Source organism: Bos indicus x Bos taurus, chromosome 10 (genome assembly GCF_003369695.1).
Source record: "Bos indicus x Bos taurus breed Angus x Brahman F1 hybrid chromosome 10, Bos_hybrid_MaternalHap_v2.0, whole genome shotgun sequence".
Classification (NCBI taxonomy): domain Eukaryota; kingdom Metazoa; phylum Chordata; class Mammalia; order Artiodactyla; family Bovidae; genus Bos; species Bos indicus x Bos taurus.
This window is the reverse complement of record NC_040085.1, coordinates 33,580,814-33,591,605: the sequence shown is the minus strand read 5'-3', so window position 1 is coordinate 33,591,605 and position 10,792 is coordinate 33,580,814. Positions and strand designations below refer to the sequence as shown.

Here is a 10,792-nt window from a genome sequence, read left to right as displayed (position 1 = left end):
TGTCTGTAAACCTAGTAAACCACATAAAACTTCATATTAATACTATTGGCAAGAAACTTGGGCATCAGGGATAAAATAACAGCATTTTGCCTTTTAAAATAAATGAACGAAGACTTGGATCTAAAGGAGAGAAAGTCCATGCACTCAATATGTGGGAGGACAAGCTTCATACACAGCACCCTGACCCTAAATCTGTGTTTCTGAAATTTTCAGGCTGAATTAAGCCCTTTAATGAACAGGACCCTATGAGGCATTCCCAGGACAGACCCCCTTCCCCACATCCTCTGCTTTAACTCCTCTCTGAAGTACACAGACAATAGTATCTAATGCACATTTCCTGAGTTGTTTTACAGAATACAGGCGGATCCTTTACTAGCTGAGCCAGAAGCAAAGGCCCATCTTTAGTATAGCATTTTTATGTGTATGCTTTTCTATAACATTACTATTATTATATATTATAAATTATATCTTTGTTACAGCATTACTTAAATATTTATAATTTTAAAACTACACATTAATTACCATATAACTGATTAATGGCTTATAAATTCTGTACAAGGATGAAACATGAACAAGTAAAGCTTACAAACTAAACTCAACAAATCAAAGAAATTAACTACTTGATGACCAGGAACACAGGGCCCCCAGGCCCACTGAAGCCCAAGGATTGATAAAGTTAACCCCTATGACATCCCCCTGTTACCAACAACCAATCAGTGAATTGTGTAAGAGTTGATCACTGTACCCAGGGACTCCCCTGCCTCACCTTGCCCTGAGAATGTAAGGAGCATTTGAGCTAAAACCCATCAGGGAGTTTGGAATTTTTGAGCATCACCAGTCCCAGACTACTTGTATGGCACCTTACAACACTGTACTTTGCTTCACACAACATGGAGTCAGTAGACTAGCATTACTACACACCAGAAAGCAGATCCAAATTTTGGTTTGGTAGCATTAAAAGAGAAGGACTTTTAAAAGTATAAGTAGATTATTTATGTTGAGTCAATTAATCTTTAGTATGAAAGTGAAAGTGAAAGTTGCTCAGTCGTGTCACACTTTTTGTGCTCCCATGGACTATACAGTCCATGGAATTCTCCAGGCCAGAATACTGGCGTGGGTAGCCTTTCCCTTCTCCAGGGGATCTTCCCAACCCAGGGATTGAACCCAGGCCTCTTGTATTGCAGGCGGATTCTTTACTAGCTGAGCCAGAAGCAAAGGCCCATCTTTAGTATAGCATTTTTATGTGTATGCTTTTCTATAACATTATGATTATTATATATTATAAGTTATATCTTTGTTACAGCATTACTTAAATATTTATAATTTTAAAACTACACATTAACTAATTACCATATAAAACTGATTAATGGCTTATAAATTCTGTACAAGGATGAAACATGAACAAGTAAAGCTTACAAACTAAACTCAAATTCTAATGAGCATATTTATGCATTACTTCTTCCTGATTTAATCCTCATATATTTTTTCCCCAATTTTATGGAGCAATGTAAAAAAAAAAACAAATCACTCATCAGAGAAGAATTCATCCTATACCACAAAAGCATAAAGGTTAAGTATATATACTCAGTTCCTAGATCCAAAATAAAAAACAGATTCCCAAAAGGAGAATAATCAAAATGTATAAAATATCAAAGAAGAAAGTTCACTAGGCCCCTGGGACTAAACAGTTAAAATCACCTGACTGTGTTTCTATTCAGAGAATGTACATTTCTCAAACAGATAAAGAAGACCATTGTGAATCAGGTGTGTGAGACATCAGCTAAGCGGGACCACACCTTAGCCACAACAGTAGACAAAATTGGCTCACTTTGAAGAAAAGGCCAGCATAACCATGACTCTTTTACATTCACAACTCAACTCTAGGAAAATGCAGTCAAGTTGCTCATCTAGACTCTCAAAAATATTGAGATTACAGCTCCCATGGTGAAGTTACTAAAAAACACAGATGAAAATGACTGTTCATCATCAGTGGAGGCTTCACACTTCATTGAGAGCCCAAGTGGGAACATGCTCTCTGAATCACAGTATATTGTCAAACACCAAGTGATGGCACGCTAGGTAATGACTCAGTGATCAACAATGCAGGCGGTCCCAGCAGCAGGAGCAGGCACCCAGGGTGCACGGCAGTCAATACATTAGACTCCAGTACCTATTCTTCTTGGAGAACAAAATCAGGTTTAGCTGTTTGTGAAATGTTTGAACTGTGAAATCAAAGAAGGAAAGGAAATACTGCACTGAACACATACACAGAACTGTTCTTTTCTAGGCTTTGCATGAAGGCAGAGGATACTGGGAATTTGATTGTATTTTTAATACTATACAATGCTAATTCTAAGTACATAAAGGCTGCCTTGATGAATAGTACATAATCAGTAAGTACAGAATAGTGCAGATTTCTTCTATGGGAATTATGGAACAGGAGTGTGAAACCATGGAGGAAAGACTTCACAGCCTGAATCATTGTCTAAACATGTTTCCCTGCCTGCTTTTTAAGGGCTCCAAGAAAATGATCTCTCCCTACCCATGCCAAAACGCATTATTCTAACATGATTATTAGCTTTAGTCAAATTTCTTTTTTCTACTTTTCTTGGGTATGCACAGCAAAATGGTAGCATGCTAGAGCCAGCTAACCAGTGACACACAGGAGCTTACACTGTGTGTCTCTTGCCATTTCATGTTCATTATCACAGTGGTGGCTGAAACTGATAATGGAGTATCTACACTAGAGATATCAACAAGCACGACAAGTTGGGGGCCTCTCAACCCACTCGCCAAGGGACAGGTTGTTAAGCATTGACCAACACAGTTGTCTCTCAGTAGTGCTGGCTACTAATAAAAAACTGTACTATGGGTCACACAATTTGTCAAAAATAGGGAGCAAAACCAATGACCTAAACGGATTTCGCCTGGAGAATCCCATGGATGGAGGAGCCTGGTGGGCTGCAGTCCATGGGGTCGCTAAGAGTCGGACACGATTGAGCGACTTCACTTTCACTTTTCACTATCATGCATTGGAGAAGGAAATGGCAACCTATTCCAGTGTTCTTGCCTGGAGAATCCCAGGGACCGCAGAGCCTGGTGGGCTGCAGTCTATGGGGTCGGACACGACTGAAGTGATTTAGCAGCAGCAGCAGTGTCTCCCTTTGCTAAACTTTTATTGCAATTACCAAAGTAATAAATTTTATAAATGAGATCTAAATTATTTCCCATGTGTTTCTTCTTGACCATATTTCAGGTTATTTCAAAGCAGATAAGTTTTAAACTTTGTTGCAAGATTTGCTTAGAATGAAGCACATTGTGGGTACCATTAGTTGGGAGACAGAGGAACACTCAAAACTTTGGAACTGATTGAGGGGAATGCTTTTAACATTTAAGTAGAATGGTGTAGCTTGGCCATTTTCCACAGGCTCCCCTCTAATATCTGTAGGACTAAGATGAAAAGAGTCTAAACAGAGAACCCCAGTCTGGCTCTCCCCTTCACTTCCCACCCTCTGACTCCAGCCTACAACTGTAAGGGGGCCCATGTTTAAATGTGGTAGGGTGATCAACCCCCTCATTTTGCCTTGGATTGAGGGGTTTGGGGGAATGCAGGGCTTTAAAACTGGTACAGTCCCAGGCAAACGGTGATCAGTCATCTTTTGGATTAAGGAAAGAGGGTTATGCAAGCAGGTCCAGATAGTCACAGATCTGCTGGTCAGAGATTTCTAGGGTTTTGAAACCACAAAGCATGACCTAGACAGGTGATGGTGAGTGTGTGATAGCACATGAACTGCAGCTGGGTACCTTCCTTTGCCCTCACATATTCATCTCTTCCAGAACTATGATATATTCTGGGCATGTAGTAGTAAAAAAAAGATATAAATATGTTTTTAAAGTGAAAGATATTACAAAAATATTCAAGTTACAGTCACTTACTTTCTTCACTGTTGAAAAGCCTTCCTTCCTGACTTCCCTGCATCCATTTTTTTGGCCCCTGACAGTCTATTGTGCGTGTGTGCTCTACTGCTTAGTCATGTCCATCTCTTTGCAACCCCATGGACTGTAACCTGTCAGGCTCCTTGGTCTATTGGATTTTTCAGACAATAATAATGGAGTGGGTTGCCATTTCCTTCTCAAGGGGATCTTCCCAACCCAGGGATGGAGCCTGCATTTCCTGCGACTCCTGCACTGGCAAGCTGACTCTTTACCACTGAGCCACCTGGGAAGCCCCCACTCTATTGACTATATCATATATATCAAGTGGTAAAACCTGTGTAAAGCTACTCTGTTCTCAAACAGAAGAGCAGGATCACTAACTTGTTAAAATGGCCCTTGTGACATGAAAGCCCCCCCCCCCCGCCGCCGCCCCCTGCCGCTCCCACTGGAGTCACATTATGCCACTCACCCCCTCATTCATAGTCATATAGGCCTTATTCTAGTTCCTTCCTCGAATGGTTCATGTTCTTCCCGCTTTACTGTCTCTGCAAAACCAGGCTCCATGTGCCCTTATCACTATGTGAAGCCTGTTTCATTTTTCCTGTCCAATCCTCAGTCAAGATTAGGGTTTCATCCCAGGCTTTCAGACCTCACCTTGCTTTTCCTTTTTGCCATAATTTGTACTTTGTAATATGATGACATATTATCTGAATAACATACAATGTATCCTGTAGACTTGTAAACCCAATGAGGGCAGTGCAATGTTACTTGCTGTTCTACTTCCACAGATAGTAGTTTATACAGTTAATAGAAGAGCAAAATAGAAAGGCAGAAAAGATGGAAGGAATGGGAATTAAGCAAGCTTCTACATAATGTGGGGAAGTTCACTATACTAGGAGTTTTAATATTTCTACTCTAACATGGGTATTTTATAAAACCTCACTTTAAGAGCAGGAGTTATTTTCTCACAACTTATGTTTCCCCGTTAAAGAGAAAGCACTAGCAGAATATATTCACACTGGAAGGATTTTTTTCCATGATGTCATGGATTTATGAAAGAGCAAAAAGGAATCAAACAACTAGAAAAATCCAAATAGAGATTCACAACCCAGATAAATAGGCTGATGTGATCACCAACCTAGAGCCAGATATCCTGGAATGCAATGTCACATGGGCCTTAGGAAACATCACTACAAACAAAGCTAGTGGAGGTGATGGAATTCCAGTTGAGCTATTTCAAATCCTCAAAGATGATGCTGTGAAAGTGCTGCACTCAGTATGCCAGCATATTTGGAAAACTCAGCAGGGGCCACAGGACTGGAAAAGGTCAGTTTTCATTCCAATCCCAAAGAAAGGCAATGCCAAAGAAGGCTCAAACTACTGCACAATTGCACTCATCTCACACGCTAGTAAAGTAATGCTCAAAATTCTCCAAGCTAGGCTTCAGCAATATGTGAACCGTGAACTTCCAGATGTTCAAGCTGGATTTAGGAAAGGCAGAAGAACCAGAGATCAAATTGTCAATATCCACTGGATCATCGAAAAAGCAAGAGAGTTCCAAAAACACATCTACTTCTGCTTTATTGACTATGCCAAAGACTTTGACTGTGTGTACCACAACAAACTGTGGAAAATTCTTAAAGAGATGGGAATACCAGGCCACCTGACCTGCCTCTTGAGAAATCTGTATGCAAGTCAGGAAGCAACAGTTAGAACTGGACATAAACAACAGACTGGTTCCAAATAGGAAAAGGAGTACGTCAAGGCTGTATATTGTCACCCTGCTTGTTTAACTTATATGCAGAGTACATCATGAGAAATGCTGAGCTGGATGAAGCACAAGCTGGAATCAAGACTGCCGGAAGAAATATCAATGACCTCAGATATGCAGATGACACCACTCTTGTGACAGAAAGTGAAGAAGAACTAAAGAGCCTCTTGTTGAAAGTGAAAGAGGAGAGTGAAAAAGTTGGCTTAAAGCTCAACATCAAGAAAACTAAGATTATGGCATCTGGTCCCATCACTTCATGGCAAATAGACGGGGAAACAGTTTTTTGGGCTCCAAAATCACTGCAGATGGTGACTGCAGCCATGAAATTAAAAGACGCTTGTTTCTTGGAAGAAAAGTTATGACCAACCTAGACAGCATATTAAAAAGCAGAGACGTTACTTTGCCAACTAAGGTCCGTCTAGTCAAAGCTATTGTTTTTCCAGTAGTCATGTATGGATATGAGAGTTGGGACTATAAAGAAAGCTAAGGGCTGAAGAATTGATGCTTTTGAACTATGGTCTTGGAGAAGACTCTTGACAGTCCTTTGGACTGCAAGGAGATCCAACCGGTCAATCCTAAAGGAAATTAGTCCTGAATATTCATTGAAAGGACTAATGGTAAAGCTGAAACTCCTGTACTTTTGCCACCTCATGCGAAGAGCTGACCCACTGGAAAAGACCCTGATGCTGGGAAAGATTGAAGGCAGGAGGAGAAGGGGACGACAGAGGGTAAGATGGCTGGATGGCATCACAGACTCAATGGACATGAGTCTGAGTAAACTCCAGGACTTGGTGATGGACAGGGAGGCCTGTTGTGCTGCAGTCCATGGCATCACAAAGAGTCAGACACAACTGACCAACTGAACTCAACTGACTGACTAATTGTAGATTCTTTCCCTTTCATTTCTCTCTTTCCCCACACTCTGATCCTGATCATATTTTTATAAAATCAAATAATAGAAGAAAACAAACTATGAAGCTCTTTCTCAGTAAGGTGTAATACATTAATAAAGCATAAATAGTTACTTTGTGTGTGTGTGTGTGTGTGTGGCCTTGCCTCCTGGCTTGTGGAATCTTAGCTCCCTAACCAAGGACAGAACACAGACTGGACAGTGAAAGTGCCAAGTCCTAACAACTGGACCATGGAGGAATTCCCAACAGTTACTTTTTATACAGTTCCCAGAAGCAGCAACATTTGAAAATGCAAACAGCCTTAAAGTTAAAACGTTTAGTTGGTATTCCAATACTATGGATGACATTTTGACAATAAAATCCTTCCACGTGATTAATAAATAAATAAAACCAAACTCATGTTTCTAAAACAATTATCAAGCAACATGTACAACAGATAACTTCTCTTTCTCCCCTCTACTTTCATCTCTTCCTGAGCCTCACCAGGAAGCTCATACCAAGAAATCACTTTATCCATGAAGGTGAGCACATACTCTGACAAATAGCAATTGATCTACAATCGGTGATAGGAGATGTGAGCTCTGGCATTATTTGAACAAACCAGACACAAAGTATATTTACTAGGTAGAGAGCCCTTCCTCATTCAAATTCTGGGAAAGTACATATTTTATACCTATGACAAACCTTACAGCAAACATTCTAGGCTCAAGATGAACAGGAGGAAGGAAACAGCCTTACAGGGCCGCTGCTGGAAAGTCCACTGCTTCACCAGGATGCCTGCATGCCAATATATTCAATAGCCTCTCTGCTGCTAAGTCACTTCAGTCGTGTCCAATTCTGTGCGACCCTATAGACGGCAGCCCAGCAGGCTCCACCGTCCCTGGGATTCTCCAGGCAAGAACACTGGAGTGGGTCAGTAGCCTCTCGGTCCTGCTCATTTTTCAAATCTCCCACACGCATGCATAGAGTATATCTGCATCTATGGTGGGGATGTTGTGAGAGAGAGTCTTCAAGTACTCTATGGTTCCCGCACCTAAAGATGGGCAATGTACATACAGCACATGCGCAGTCGTGAGCGCGAGTGCCTCCTTCACTACTACGCACTTCAGAGATTCTTCCTGTTGTCATGGGCCGCCGCCCTGCCCGTTGTTACCGGTACTGCAAGAATAAGCCTTACCCAAAGTCTCGCTTCTGCCGAGGTGTCCCCGATGCCAAGATCCGCATCTTTGACCTGGGTCGGAAGAAGGCCAAAGTGGATGAGTTCCCACTCTGTGGCCACATGGTGTCTGATGAATATGAGCAGCTCTCTTCCGAAGCCCTGGAGGCCGCCCGAATTTGTGCCAACAAGTACATGGTGAAAAGTTGCGGCAAAGATGGCTTTCACATCCGAGTACGACTCCATCCATTCCATGTCATCCGCATCAACAAGATGTTGTCCTGTGCTGGTGCTGACAGGCTTCAGACAGGTATGCGAGGTGCCTTTGGAAAGCCCCAGGGTACGGTGGCCCGAGTCCACATTGGTCAAGTCATCATGTCCATCCGCACCAAGCTTCAGAACAAGGAACATGTGATTGAAGCTTTACGCAGGGCCAAGTTCAAGTTCCCTGGGCGCCAGAAGATTCATATCTCCAAGAAATGGGGTTTTACCAAGTTTAATGCTGATGAATTTGAAGACAAAGTGGCTAAGAAGCGCCTCATTCCCGATGGTTGCGGAGTCAAATATGTCCCCAACCGTGGACCTTTGGACAAGTGGCGAGCTCTGCACTCCTGAGGTCTTTGACAACACTGCCAACTTTGGCCATGCTAGTCTAAGTTTTGTTCACCAATAAATTGTATTTACTGGCAAAAAGTAATTGTTAATTTTTTAATATTTTAAACATTTAAAAATATCCAATTTTTAAAACATAGACTACTAGAGAAATAATTTCTATTAAAATTATCAGAAAGAATTTAAATAACAAATGATAATTTACTTTCAAGTGAACGATTTGTATGCCATTCATAGGGAAAGCTATTGCAGTTCTAATTCATGCTGTTAACCTAGAGAGCCAAGGGAAATATGTAAGAAGTTTTGTTTTTAGAGAAGTCATAAATTACACAGTTATTATCTTGAATAAAAAAGTAGGGAAGAATCTGAGATTTACAGAAAAGAATTACTTTTATAGAAAATAATAGGAATGAAAATCATGGTAGGCATTAGTCATGTTTCAACTATGATCTCTTTGAAACGAAAAAGTCTAATAAACTTGTTGCTTAGGTTTTCCTTATACATTTCTGCACATTGTCTTTTAGAACTACCTATCAACTCCAACTATCAGCCTTGGGACAATTGGGGATCACTGCAAAAGGTTTCACCAGACAAGCCTTTCATTATCTCACACTCAAGAGAGGACAATCCAATCTTTTCTTCATCACAGAAAGGTCATAGGTTGACATCCAAGTTCATATTGCTTGACCTGAGTCCCAGTAGAATGAACAGAAAAGAAAATGACACTAAATCAGGTATCTGTGCAGATTTAAAAGATCCCAGAGATAATTTGCAATCTGTCGGTGCTTGCCCTACATTAGAGTTATGTTGTGCATACAAGTGGGGTTTTTAGTTGTTGTTTATGTTTTATTTTAGAAATTACATAAGCTAAAGTTTTTGGGTCTCTACTACATTATAAAAATTCTGGTTCTTAATGTTATTTAGTTTTCTAAATTTCAATCCTGCAAATAGTGCCTTCAGTTTTCTATAACTACTCATTTTCGAAGTCATTGTATTTAAGGGACAAAAGGAATACTAAATAAGCAGTATCGAAAGACATCCTTTTAAAATTATTTTCATTTAGTTAAAATTCCTATGTCAATCTTAAAATTTTGTGTCTGCCTTGATACTTCTTTTCTGCTCTTACTATATTACCTACTTGTGTATTTTTAAGGTAAGTTGCTCTTTTAAACTATACTTATACCTAAACAAGAAGGATGGCAGTGGTTTAGTCGCTTCAGTTCTGTCTGACTCTTTGTGACCCCGTGGACTGTAGCCCACTGGACTCCTCTGTCTGTGGGATTTTCCAAGGAAGAATACTGGAGTGGGTTGTCATTTCCTTTTCCAGGGGATCTTCTCGACCCAGGAATCAAACCCGCCTCTCCTGCATCTCCTGTATTGGCAGGCAGGTTCTTTACTGCTGAGCCACCAGGGAAGCTCAAACAAAAAGAATAGCAGGTACTAAATTACATGAATATATAGAAAGGACCTTTCAGCTTAAGTAGCACTTGACATGTTTTACTTGATATTAATACTTTAAATCTCCTGAAATTTTCTAGGAGATTAAGTACTGTGCAACTTGCAAATGAAAGTATACTTGAGCTGGATCTTCTGACTCCTGTCCAGTCCTGTTAATTTTTTACCACATAATCTTTCACAAAAAAAAAAAAAAACCCTCAGCTTCAGAAAAATCAAAATGCCAAAGAAAGCACTTCTTTGGTCACATGTTAATACAAATATGATGCAGCTTTGAAAATATTCTGTATCTTCATTATTTATCCTTATCTTTGGTCTCAAACATTCTAAACATTTTAACCTTCATATGTGGAGCTCTATACTCACTAAATACAGAACGCATAAGCCCATGAATGTCTTTGCTCTAAGAGGTTGGTAACTATGATTGTTATTGCATATAGATAGGTGAATGAAAGGTGAATTAAAGATGAAAAATTAGTACATTAAACATCTAGTAGAAAGGTTTCATCAAGTTATTTCCTTTAACTTTGATAGAACATTTTCACTTGTTTTTTCTTAACAAACATCATGCTAACTTATGTTCTATAAGCCATAATTTTGTTTTATCAGCATTTTCCTATTTTCTAGTTATTAAAAATTGATAAGACTGAACTGAAATTTAATTTTATATTGTAGAGCTCTTCATTATTTTCAATTTTGTTCAAAATGGAAAATTTAATTTTGGAACATATGTATTCAGAATTTCATCCACTACTACAATGAAACAGAACTATCTGCCTATTTAAAATAAAAACCCAAGGGCAGTTGACTAAATTCAAGCAAATATTGCCTTGCAAAACTCTCTGATTTAGTTGTTGGAGTTCTTCAGATTTTATGGAAAATACTGGCCGAATCTGTTAGGAAATAGACCATGTATCATTCTAATTTAGTTTTGAAAATCATATTCCACCA

General features: G+C 39.7%; 1 protein-coding gene across 2 annotated transcripts; it reads left to right on the top strand.

Annotated features, from left to right (window-relative positions):
- The first annotated feature begins 7,703 nt into the window (after nt 1-7,703).
- Nucleotides 7,704-8,467, top strand: RPL10L (ribosomal protein L10 like). 2 transcript variants are annotated; one of them, XM_027552830.1, is made up of 2 exons: nt 7,745-7,853; nt 7,935-8,389. In XM_027552830.1, exons 1-2 carry the CDS (start codon nt 7,745-7,747, stop codon nt 8,387-8,389), a joined length of 564 nt encoding a protein of 187 aa, XP_027408631.1. The 2 variants fall into 2 exon arrangements, with proteins under 2 accessions (XP_027408630.1, XP_027408631.1); XM_027552829.1 differs by having other exon boundaries at nt 7,704-8,467.
- The last annotated feature ends 2,325 nt before the right edge of the window (nt 8,468-10,792 follow it).

Excerpts from the sequence above, each read along its gene's own strand:
- RPL10L (XM_027552829.1), top strand. The coding sequence starts at position 7,745 with ATGGGCCGCCGCCCTGCCCGTTGTTACCGGTACTGCAAGAATAAGCCT.